The sequence below is a fragment of the Convolutriloba macropyga genome, chromosome 13, assembly GCF_964194025.1.
Source record: "Convolutriloba macropyga chromosome 13, txConMacr16.3, whole genome shotgun sequence".
NCBI classification, from domain to species: domain Eukaryota; kingdom Metazoa; phylum Xenacoelomorpha; order Acoela; family Convolutidae; genus Convolutriloba; species Convolutriloba macropyga.
The window spans coordinates 19,340,133-19,352,793 of NC_134480.1; the positions used below are offsets into that span (position 1 = coordinate 19,340,133).

At 37.8% G+C, this 12,661-nt stretch overlaps 1 protein-coding gene across 1 annotated transcript in view; it reads right to left on the bottom strand.

The window, feature by feature from the left end:
• The window catches only part of LOC142352288 (protein angel homolog 2-like), a 49,257-nt gene extending 39,771 nt beyond the window's left edge, over positions 1-9,486 (bottom strand). Inside the window, exon 1 of the mRNA XM_075404790.1 lies at positions 9,337-9,486. Coding sequence (XP_075260905.1) covers positions 9,337-9,469 — 133 coding nt within the window. The 5' untranslated portion in view covers positions 9,470-9,486. The remainder of the gene's footprint in view (positions 1-9,336) is intronic.
• Positions 9,487-12,661: the final 3,175 nt, after the last annotated feature.

A 12,661-nucleotide genomic window follows, 5' to 3' on the forward strand; every position in this document is an offset into this window, starting at 1 on the left:
TTAAAAGTTGCATCAGTAATTTTCATTTATTTGCTACACGACAGCATGCTGTGAAATGTTGACTAACTATAGTAATTTTCTATTGATATTGTTAAAATTCTAGTTGTAACTTGCTGCCTCGTCTGGCCGAAAAAGATAACTTTTTTAATTTGCTTTTTTTCAGAGATCAACCTAGAAGTTCTGAACAACTCTTAGTTAGATATCTCTTTAAGAATCTTAGTTAATCACAAAATTCTCATCAGTTCAAATCATGAAGTTCAAGTCAAACTGTTATTTGGGACACATTTTGAAATTTCAACCCACACAACCGGTCTTCAATGTTGCAGCATAATCCTCATGACCAGCCTGATCGTGTAGTTGGTTTCGCGTCTCCTCGCTCATTTTTTGGTTACATAGGAAAAATTTGGACTCAAAATTCCCCTCTCGTTGAGTGAGCTTCCGTCAAAGAAATTAGAAACGCCAGGTGGCTCTAACTCATGATTTTTCCACGGATAGCGATTGCGGAAATTGAGAAATTCTATCTTATATGTAATATTATACACCAGGTACCAACTTAAATTTTATGAGAAAGAAGACTAGGTTGCGCACACATGCGTTCTATTTTTTACAATTCAAAGAATTTGAATTGTATTGGGGCGCTGTGTTTTTTTACAATTCAAAGAATTTGAATTGTATTGGGGCGCCGTCTTTTTTTTTTTGATCTGTTCACACATTTTCATGATTTTTGAAGTCAAATTGGAGTAGTGATTTTGGTCACGCCGAAACAGGAAGTGGAGCGAAAAAGCGAGTGGTTTTGCGGCGTGAATTGTTTTCGCTCCAAATTTAAAGTAGAGTGAGAAAACGGTGTTTGAACAAAAATTGGCTTTCTCGCTAGTGGTTTTTTGTTCACATGCGGCAATTTGACTTTGATTTTTACTGTTTTTTCGTTTTTTTGGATCGGATTTTTTTCTAAATGGTTTTACCAATCCATTCATAGTCCGTTCTAGGTCTAGTTTTCTGTTTAGACAATGAAAATTCTTTGAATTGTACGTCAAGACTTGTCCTGCTATGTTTTTTTTAAGATGTGTGGATTTAAACAGTTTTCAATAATATAAAACGTTTTCAATAATATAAAATTTTGCTGCATTTTGTTTCTCTTGTTGACAGTGGTTTAAGTTTCACCAATTTTTAGAGCAGAACTGAGGAGTTAGTGAGTTAATGGTTTAATACAAAAGGTAGTGGCTTCCGTTGCAATTACGGTTTTGTTAATGAAGTTCTGACGCTTCGAGTCGTTTCCGGAATTCTTCCGGCTATGTTATTTTGTTTCGTCGTCGGACGCTCTTTTTTCGTTTTACATTTGTTCACACATCAAAGCTGAAAAAGTCTATTTTTCTGAATGACTTCTTCCTCTCACTAACGGCATTTGCGCGCGTGACGTCATTTCTCACTCGCTTTAGCGAAAGTTTTTAGGTTATTTGCGTGATTAGATTTTGATCATACGTGACTTACCTCGCTCAATAAAATGACTTTTGCACTTTAAAACTTAAGTTTAATTTGAATTTCTTTAAGGTCAAAGGAATTCGTATGTGACGTAAAGGTCCCTAATAAGAGGCTTCTGTGGAATGAATTTTAACAAGCTTTATTAATTTGTCGCTCAATGTTTTTATGTTTTTTAGCCTAGTTTTTTGAGTGGCGTCGATTTTTTTTCAATTTAGATCTGTATCTGTTTCCAGCTCTATTATATGGCACGCAGGTCTATTCTTTCGCAGCTGTTCCGGCAATCTGCCGGCTATGTTTGTTCACATGCGGCAATTTCACTTTGATGTTTACTATTTTTTCGATTTTTTGGATCGGATTTTTTTTTCTAAATGGTTTTCCCAATCCATTCATAGTCCGTTCTAGGTCTAGTTTTCTGTTTAGACAATGAAAATTCTTTGAATTGTACGTCAGGACTTGTCCTGCTATGTTTTTTTTTAAGATGTGTTAACACATTTTTCAATGACTTTGATCTTTCAAAACGGGATAAACAGGTAAAGCCCAGCGGGCATTAAGTTTCATTAGAGGCCCAAAGAGAGCTTTAGTAGTCATTCAAGTGCTTAGAGTGATACAGCTGTGGGATGGCCTTAATTGAAGGTTAAAAGGTCGTTTTTAGGAGTTTTTGGGCTCAACATGCTGCAATTTTTCATGTTTTTTTTGTGATTTTTTTAGTTTTTTTGTTTGAATAGTCTTAAGTTGAAGTTTTTAAAAGTTGACGAAGGCCTTTTTCGAGACAAATTTACTTTTTATGACTATTTTATGAGCTATATGTTTTGGTAATACAAACACAAACACGCAAAATGATACTAATTTTTGCAATTTTTTTCAATTTTTTGAAAATTTTTGTCATTTTTTGAGTTTTTTCAGCTTCAGGGGCTAAGGAATCTCCTTTGAGGACTGATACTAGGGCACTGCATAGTTTCTAGCAACAACGAATTGGTTTTAATCATTTTAGTGTCTCAAATTTTAGCACATTTTTGATAAAATACGCAATTTTTTTCAAGGTTTTCTAAAGTTTTTGTCAGTTTGTCGTATTTGTCACTACTCAAGTACCAAAAAATCTATTCTACGGTCTGATGAAAGTTACGGCATGGCTGTTAGTTTCAATGGATTTGTTTTGAACAATTAAACCTTTCGAATGTTAGAAATTTCTTAAAAAAAATTTGCAATTTTTTTTAAAGTTTTTCCAAAACATTTGTCTTTTAGTCAGTTTTTCTCACCTCAGTAGCCAGCTAACCTCATCCAAGGTTTGATAGTATGTTATTAAATAGTTGCTAGGGGGAAAGTGAATGGTTTTCTACATTTTATTTGAAAGAGTTTCTATTGTTTGAAATTTGAAATGTTTTCTAAAAATATTGCCTATCGGTCTTTGAGCCCATGAATTTTTGGAGGCTTGGAATTGGGCTACGGGATGGCGTCTAATAGCCTCTAGATACACAGAAACGATTCTGAAAATTTTAATATCACGATTTTCCGTAACATTTCATTAAAATTTGCAATTGATTTCTTTTTTGAATTTTTCGGTCATTTTCGAGTTAATCGATGTTCAAGGGCCAATGAATTTCTTTCAGTTATTGCAGATATAATAGCGGACCGATTTCATAAACAAAAATTGGTTTGAAACATATCTTGAAATAGGTATAATTAAAGAGATCTAATTTTGCCTTAGGGGTAAAAGCTTCTAAAGTTTTAGCAAAGAGTATTTTTTTGTTCAGTTTTTTTGATTATTTTAATTTCTCAGTTTTTTGGAGATGACTTTGTTTCTGTTTTCGCTGGCATTGTTCACGTGATCTGCTGGTCAGGAAGAGTACTTCTAAGTTTTTTATTCAATTCTTTGAATGGTATTTCAGGACTTGTCCTGCTATGTTTTTTCATTATGAGGAGACGTATGTCATACAACCTTTTCAGGTTAATCGCTGAGTCGGTAAAATACGGCCCGACCACGGATAGACCTTCGTTACAAATAGCGTTTTAAATTGGCCAATCGCAGCTTTAGAATAAGTTTTATTGTTAATTTTCACTTAAATTGTCGGTTAGATTTCTCAATTTTTGGTTGTCGGCTAAACGCCCTTTCGGTCAATACGGCGGCCACCGACTTAAATTGTTTCAATACAAAAGCACTTCACAGATAAACTTTTTGAAGAGCAGCATATTAGGATTCTTGATACCAAGAGTATGCAACTTTTCTTTCGATTCCAACGCGGAAAATTAGATCAATGAAGGACAGATTCGCACGACCGTCCAATCGTCTCGCAAATTGAAGACTAATGTGTGTATATATAGTAACTTGTTTACTCAAGGTAAGCTTGACGGTCGTCCTAAACCGTTCAAACTATCTGATATCGATTGCCTAATTTTCAGCACTTCTGATCTGATTCATTTTCAGTACAGTATGAAGGAATCCGAACCACTGCTCAAGTATTGGAGTTCTCTAAACTAGAGATTGTCGTTGTTGCTAGTGCTGAGGATTTACAGCAACTTACTGAGGTGATTTCTCTCCAACAGTTTACGAAAACTCATTTGTTTCACATTTTCAGAACTGCGTCACTGCTTACATGTTGGCCTACACTTAATTAGAGGCTGTTGTTGTTGGGGATTTACAGCGGTTTGTTGAGGGGATGTCTCCATAACAGATTCTTAGAAAACCTAACGTTTTTCAGCAGTTGGAACAGCGACATGGTAGCTGCTAAGCGCAGACCTCGAATTCAGAGAATTTTCTTTAACAAATTTCCACGCGATTTTCATGATCCAGTTCTTCAGATCTATTGGCTGGAGAAAACTAACTATTTGGTGTAGTCGATTTACCACACAGTTGTCTGTAGCTGAATTTGCTTCTTGCTTTTTTGTTCAAACTTTCGGAAGATTAAACAGCTAATTGATCCTGGCGACTCCAGATTTTATCTCAGGCGAGATGATCACGTCATTGTCTCGACTCCACGTAAAAAGCGAAGAAGGAGGCCGTTGGACTGAATGAATAGATGCAAAGATAGGATGCTTAATACTCTCAGGTGTGTGACATACGCTCAAGAGCCATAGATTCATCGAAGCACCTTCTTTTGATAACGTTCAAGATCTTGGAGGTTATCTTGACAGATGTGCACAATGAAAGCCACGCAAAAGAACGGGTAGAACGAGCGACTTGTACAGGCCCAGTTTGACTTGTTTCCGAGTACTTAACGCGACACTTCTAATAAAGCAGAGAATTTGCATAGCTTTTTTCAGTCTGCAATTCAGATAAAGTTCTTGCTCTTTGCTCACGAAGACTCTAAAATAGTTGATTTACTGAGTTACTGCGAGATTTTCTCCGAAGAAACTGAAGTCACTCTAGATGCTTCTAATATTGATCTTTGAGCACTTGCTGGCTGCAAGCTCATTTTATTCACTTCAGCCCATTTTTCAAAACTTGCAAGACCCTCTTCAAAGTAGTTTTCATCTTCAACAAACGTCAACATCTGCGGTCCTTTTGAGACTTTGCATGTAACCTGCTGCTACATCATTTGAACTAACAAAATTCATGGAAAAGAAACATCTGGGGTCCTATCAGTCATCTCAAGTTAAATATGACCATTTAACCTCCTGGTTTTGGTTAAACTTTCTAAACTTTTTAAACTAAATTGATTTCAGCCACAAATTTGCCCACAAATTAGCCTAATCGTTGTGATAAAATTATTAAATAGTGTGTTTCATATCAATGGCCTCGGAGGGGAATGGGGAGCAGGGACGCGCTCGAGCAGACTGGACTCGCAATCCAAGGACTTCTACCCCACAATTGACGATCTATTGCGATGTGACAACGATGGAACAATGCAGCATCTGGCAAAAATGAACAGATTTGCTGCTGTGCATAACGAGGGAGCTGCTGAGTCAACTTCGCGAGGCAAAAGAGTCTTCAACTGCTTTCTTCGAAGCTAAGTCAGTACTTCCTATAGTGAAAGAAGTGCAAGTAAACATGGAGAAAATAACTAATGATATTGGACCAAAAGTTGAATCGCTGGCAAACGAATTCCAAAATATTGAATCTTTTAAATCGGAATTAATATCATCAGTCGCCGACACTGTTTCAGAACTACCGACATCGCAGCTAACACCTACAACACAAGCGGCATCGATCCCACAGCTAGCATCGCAGAAACCAGCAGCACATGTTGCAAAACCACAGCTTCCAGAAAAGGATCGAACATGCACGTTTCGCATCAGAGGACTCAAAGAAGCAACCGGAAACAGCGGTCGGGAATGTCTTGAAGCAGATATTTGATCCGTGGAAAAAATCCTTGAATGACTGGATGTACGTTGTGAGATCGTTGATATAATCCGACTCGGGAAATTTGATTCCTCAAAGCAGCGAACCGCACTGGTAACAGTAGATATACCTCGTAACCAACACAAAATTCTCGCATCTGCTGGAAAATTAAAAGATTTTACACTCGATGGTGGTGCTGTATTTATTTCACCAGATTATACGCCAGATGAATTACAGATAGCGAAATATTCTCAAGAAGCGCAAAGAATTAATTGACAATGGCACGGAACGAAGAAACATCAGAATCAGAAATCTTAAACTGCAACCACTATTTGGCAATGAATCGAAAAATGTATTGCTATGACTAAACTCATCGCAGGATGAGAGCAAGCGAACACTTACGGCACCAAAGCTCTTGCTAATCAACGCACAGTAACTTGCAAAACCTCACGATATAAATTACCTCTCACATGATCTTTTTACGAACGACATCGACATCGGATGTATTACCGAAACCTGGTTTACAAGTCTTATAAACGACCAAGTAAAGAGCATTGTTGGGTACGACTTACACAAACACGACAGATCGAAAGTCAATTCAAGAAGAATCACGGAGGAGGTGTCTGCATTTATGTGAGGTCAAACATCCTAAACTGGAAGTTAGCGGTGAAGAATCATCCCTATGAAGCTGTGTGGATAGGACGCAGAATTCGAGACTGTGAGTATCCTTTATACGAAATGTACAATCCACCTGATACAAGGCAAGAGATTTGGGCTCATCTCCGAATATATTCTGGATGGCGTCAGAGAGGCTCTTTGGCAATCTCCGAATGCAACGATTCTCTTGTGTGGTGAATTTAACCAATTTTCTATGGAAGAACTAGCAAACTATTCGAATCTTACTTCTAAACCTTCATCGCCTACCAGAAAAAATCGAGCTCTGGATCGGGTTTACTGCTTGTCACCAGAACTGTATTTGCGAGCAACAGTAATTCCAACTACTGTGCTCTCTGATCATAAACGCGTTATCTGTGAGCCCCAAACTCCCCCTGAAAATCAATCTATGATGCGAAAATTCAGAGGCAGGCGAAAATACCATGTTGAGCAATTCCAACTGGCATTAGAAAGAACAAATTCCTCGTTCATTACTCAAATACAGAATACCGACGAAGCAATCCACGCACCCACTTCCGTTCTTCGAAACTTACTCGACATAGATTGTCCGTGGTAATTTCTAGCAGAGATCCAAATCATATGACACTATTAAACATTTTTTCAGCGAAACGAGATCGGCTCATTAAAAAACATCGCTATCGAGATTCAGAAGGTATTAACATGCGAATTCTAGCGAGGATCTCCACTCAACTTTGACAGAATGATTCCAAAAAGGGTTCGCGGCATTGGTGGGAAAGAGTCAACGAATTATGTTGGAAAGCAAAGACCACATCTTTGACGATAGACAACGTTAATGAACTGAGTAACTTCTTCGCGAAAATATTTCACACTGACCCCTACGAAGATCCTGTGCTGGCCAACATCTTCAATGACACACCACAGGTTGATATCCATAAGGTATATTATGGATTGAAAAACATAAAGCCCACGACGTGTGGAGCTAACGGAATACCGTTATGGGTCCTGAAAAATAATTCACACAACCTAGCTGAAGTCCTTTGTGATGCATTCAACAAAATCATCAAAGAAGGGGCCCTTCAAAACTCAAAAAAATATCTATAATCCGGCCTATTCCAAAAGTTAAATCACCCAAGTAATGTAAAGACCTACGCCTCGTAGCAATAACACCAGTAATATCACGGCTAATTGAAAGGCTTATCTATAGGAATTTCATGGAGTGCACCTACAATAATCACAACCTGCGCAATCAATTCGTTTTCCGCAAAATTGGCTCCACTTCAGATGCTGTTATCCGTATCCAAAATCTCTGTAGCGAATTCCAAAACGCCAACGAGTATGTGAGGACATTTAGCCTTGATCTATCGAGGCGTTCGACAAAGTTCCACATCTGATTGTCAACAGCCTAAAAGAAATAGTAGGATTGAATCCTTATATCGTGAATCTCAGCTAATTTTCTCCGAAACCGTACTCAGTACGTGGAATTGAATGGAAGCAAGTCATCTCTAAGGGAGACAGATCTCGGTGTTCCTCAGGGCACAGTCTGGGCTCCACCCGCTTTCGACTCCTCAACAAATCAGTTTGGTAAACTTGCACACATGATTACAGACGCCCAGGTTGTTAAGTTTGCCGACGACTCCTATCAATGCATTCCGGAAGTTATCTCAGGATCCGACGGCGAGGAACTAGTAATACGTGAAATGATTAATTGATGCGATCTACTTTGATTTATAATAAACCCATCAGTCATCAGAGATGATTATCCCTCACACAGCAGAGGCCGGCTTAGCTACACGGGATGAAGTTTGTGTTATTCCCCGCACCAGTTCGACGAAAATATTAGGGATACATGCCCAATCCAACCTCAAATTCGACACGCACATCGCAGAATACACACCCAGAGCTAGCAGAAACTTGTACCTGTTAACTAGAGTAAAACATTACGGCTTTCTGTCTAACAACTGTCTGATAGAAAAAATTGACACAATTGAGAGGCGGGCAAAACGTTTTGGAATTATTTCCTCGTGGCGTCCAATAAAAGACCATATCCGTGAGGCAGATCATATTCTGCTACAGAAAATTTGTGGTCAGCATCAGCAACAGGACATTTTACCAAAGAGGACAGAAAACTCTCAAGAAAGCCTGAGATCGAGATTGCCCAGCAGCAGTGAAACCAATAAGTCGCTTTTTAAATCCATTTTCCCGAATTCAATAATTTGTAAGCATCAATAAGCCTTTATTTTATTTTAAGTAATTTAAGATTCTCTTCTTCTTCTTCTTCTTCAATGTCACTACTAACGACACACTGACTTCCAAACCTTCCCATAGCACTCAATATGAACGGTTGTTACGGATGGTTGCAATACCGTCTTAACTGAACCCGAAATATCAGGAGCCTTTTAGGATGAGTAAAATTTGCACAAAATTCCAATGGCGTCGCCTACTGGTAAATTGGTATTTTGATTTCAGGAGATACAACTTGCCCATTGCCAACCCCCCCCCCCCCCAAAAAAAAACACTTCGATTTTTCGGACGTCTTTTGCTTGTTTCAACATCTCATTCTGGTAGCTTGTCACAAAAATGGCTATAAAAAATATTCGTATTTAAATAACTAATTCCGAAATTGAAAGTTCGTGTCGAAAAGATGTATTCATTTAAATCTTTTCCATTTGTGCCTCCCCCCACTACGTTATGCACTTGCAATTACATAGCAAATCTTAATGTAAAAATATTGCACCCACAAAGCAGACATGGTAGGCAAAATGGAAAAGACCCATCCACTTTATTTAGTTTCACCAGGCCATATAGGCCAGCACTCTTAAACCCTGTATTGATGGGCCCTAAAAATTTTCATAAACATAATTTCCCAATTTGTCCTGGGTATCATCATTTGCTTCACACTGTTTTAATAGATAGTTGTAGAGCAGTAGATAGAAGTTGCCACTAACCTGCATGATTCGCCATTTCTCGTTTTGCAGATAAACCTTTATTTCTTGTGTTCGAAAAACAGTTCTTCAGAACACTACTGCCTGGTCGAAAACCAATAACTTGAAACACAGAGCGAATGGTAATTGTAACCATCAATCAGTTTCTTCATGGCATCTGAAAACATAGTTGAAAAAATCTGTTCAAAAATATTTAGCTCTTATAATATTTTGGTTGAACTACCACTTTACCTAGCGGAACTTAAACATTCCTTGAGCTCTCAAATGTCAAAATCCATTTTACACCCAATTTGAATTGCTGGAATAGACTCCGTTTGAACAAATGTTTTAAGTTTGCCATAGTTTTATCTTATTTCAATTGGAAGCGTTTTTCATTTTTCTACGTTTTTAATTTATAACGAGTTATTGCTTGTATCATCAAACTTTTATAATAGTTTAATTGTCGGTTCAACCGGAAAACTGGACCGTAAGACAGATTCTGAACATAATTGCACTCAAAAAATACTGAACGGCACAATTAAGTTAGCCCCATGTAGTTTTACGAGTAAAATTTCAATTTTTGGAGCAAGACTTCTCGATTTTTAGTTATTCCGAAAACAATTTTGATCACTTATTCACAGTTACGCTTTGCTTGAATTCGTCTCTTAGTCGATTTCAACATTCCTTTAATGTTAACGATGAGGCTTCGCCGCTCTGAATTCTTTTTATGAAAAAGTTTGGTATAATTCAGCACGTCAAAAGCCGAACTCACAAATCTGGTAGCCTTCTGGATCATGTTATATCGTCCGGCGAAATTCTTGCAAAACGTAAAATCGAAAACCCTTCTGACCCAGCCTGATTATTCCTTAGTTTGTTTTTCGAAAAGTAATTGGAAACTAAACAAACCAAAGCGAATACTTTACCGAAACTGGAAATTGTGTAGGCGTGACGTGACTTGTATCTTAATTCGTTGATCAGTAGTTTCAGCATAGCTCAAACTTCGGGCGTTCATAAAGCCTGGAATGGCTATCTTGCTGCAGCCAAAAATATAATGAACGATCACTTACCGCTTAAGATTAAACTCTTCTTTGAGTATAAAAGCGCGTTTTATGACAATGATGTTTTATGACGAGATAAAATGCATGTTGAGAAATTGTCAATCAATCAATAACATGCAAAAAAGACTAAACCTTAAGCAAATCATTGATTCGGAGCAATGCTCTATGATCTTTTTGACAGAAACAAGGATCCACGCTGCCATTCATGACTCGGGGATTTTTGTGCTCATATGTCGCGCAGCGAAAGGACAAAATGTTTTTTGTTGTGGCGCGTTGCGAAAGGAATGAAGTTGTGCACATTGAGTTGTGCTAATTGCCACGACTGGAACAACCGCCCTTGCAAAATGGACATATCAAAAAAAGAATTTGACATTAACCTTAATTGTGCATTGATCGGCGGTTCTAGCGTGAGTTTTTTTGGTTTAATGTATTTACCACCTCCTAATTCACCATGTAGAGTTGAATATTCAATTTTTTCTCCGCTGTTAATCGCCATTATCAGATTTTCAAAGTTTCCTCAAAGATCAGAAATATCGACGGAGACTAAAACAATCTTTTCTCCGGGACTTTAACGTTCCTGGTGCAAACTAGATTTGCGTGTTGAGCTTCTGCCTATGGAACTGACATATTGGAAAAATTATTCAACCTCGATCCTAATCAATTAATCAATAAACCAACTCACACAAATGGAAATGTTCTTTGCACAAAAGGAAATTCTTTGCACACTTCACACAAAAGGAAATTATCCATCAAATTTCTGGCAAAAGCATTTTATGACCATTACCCTTTAATCTTTAATATCTCCACAAAGCTCAATCCTCCCCTCAGTTACCAATCCAATTTAAACATTTCCAACTCAAGCTACAATTGTGCGAAATTTAAATTTTTATTAAGTAACTTCTAACTTTCATTGTTTTTTAATCTATACTCTACTCCTAATTGTGCTGATTCATGGTACCATCTCTTCACGTACGCCCTTGGTCAAGCTTTATCTCGCAAACGTTCCCGCCTTTTGAGGTCGCACTCTTTTTTCTCTTCAAATGCTATTCATCTTCTAAATATGCTGAAAACAACTATCAGAAAATTTGAGAAAAAATGGAACATTCTCAGATCGCTGCGGTGCCCTGACCTACAAAAACAAATTGCATATTCCATAGAGCCTGATAAATGCTTATTGGTTGAGAAATCGGACTTACAGGATCCAAAAAAATGTTACAAATTTCCTAGAAGCCTCAGAACACAGAACTACCCGACCACAATGTAGCTAGGCGACAAATCATCTTCTTCCGCCGTCGGTAAAGCAACACTTTTCAATATGTTTGGCTCCGTCTAAAGCGCGAAACAGTGTTATCAACCTTTTCACACTAAAAATTATATTTTTCTAAGCGACATCATTTTCACTACTGCTGAAATTGAATCCCTACTGCGTCAAAATGTATACTCTCTTGTATCGGTCCAGATGCAATCCCAAATTTTGTACATAACCAGTCATGTGATGTAATAGCACCTCTGTTTCTCACTTGGACATGCGAACACAAACTTTGGCCAGATGTCTGAAAAATATCATATGTAACTCCCATTCACAAGTCTGGTTCAACTAGTGATATCACCAATTATCGTCCGATTAGTATTTTATCTAAATTGTCACTAGTACCGGAACGTTTTTTTTTATTAAGCCCATCCTGTGTTCTGCTCTTCAAATTGAAATCAACAGCATGGCTTCAAGTAATCCCGCAGCACTCTGATCCAGATGTTATCTTACTTAGAGCATATAGAATCGTTACGTGAAAATATTGTGCCGGTGGTTGCAAAATATTTTGACGTAAAAGAAGCGTTTGATTACGTTAAACATAACTTATTTTTGACAAAACTAGAATAGTATGACTATCGACTTTCTGACATCAACTTTCTGACACTTATGGATTCCTATATGTTCAACAAGAGACAGTGTGTTAAACTCAGTTCCTCTCTTTCTTCGGAGTTTCCAGTAACCTCTGATGTTCCCCAATGCAGTGTATTTGGGCTCTTACTATTCATTCTGCTCATTAATGATGTTGGCGACAACCCTGAAAACTGCAATTATTTTATTGTGACGACCTGAAAATTGTTTCATCTGCCGAGCCAGAAATAGTACAGGATGGCCTGGATATGCTTTTTTAACTGGGCGTCTTCCAATTGTCTAACTCTCCATTCGTCCAAGTGTTCGGTACTGTTTGTTAATTAGACATTTGATCCCCTCTTAGGTTGGGTAACAACTCAATCAATTCGACTAGGCAAATTACTGACTTGAG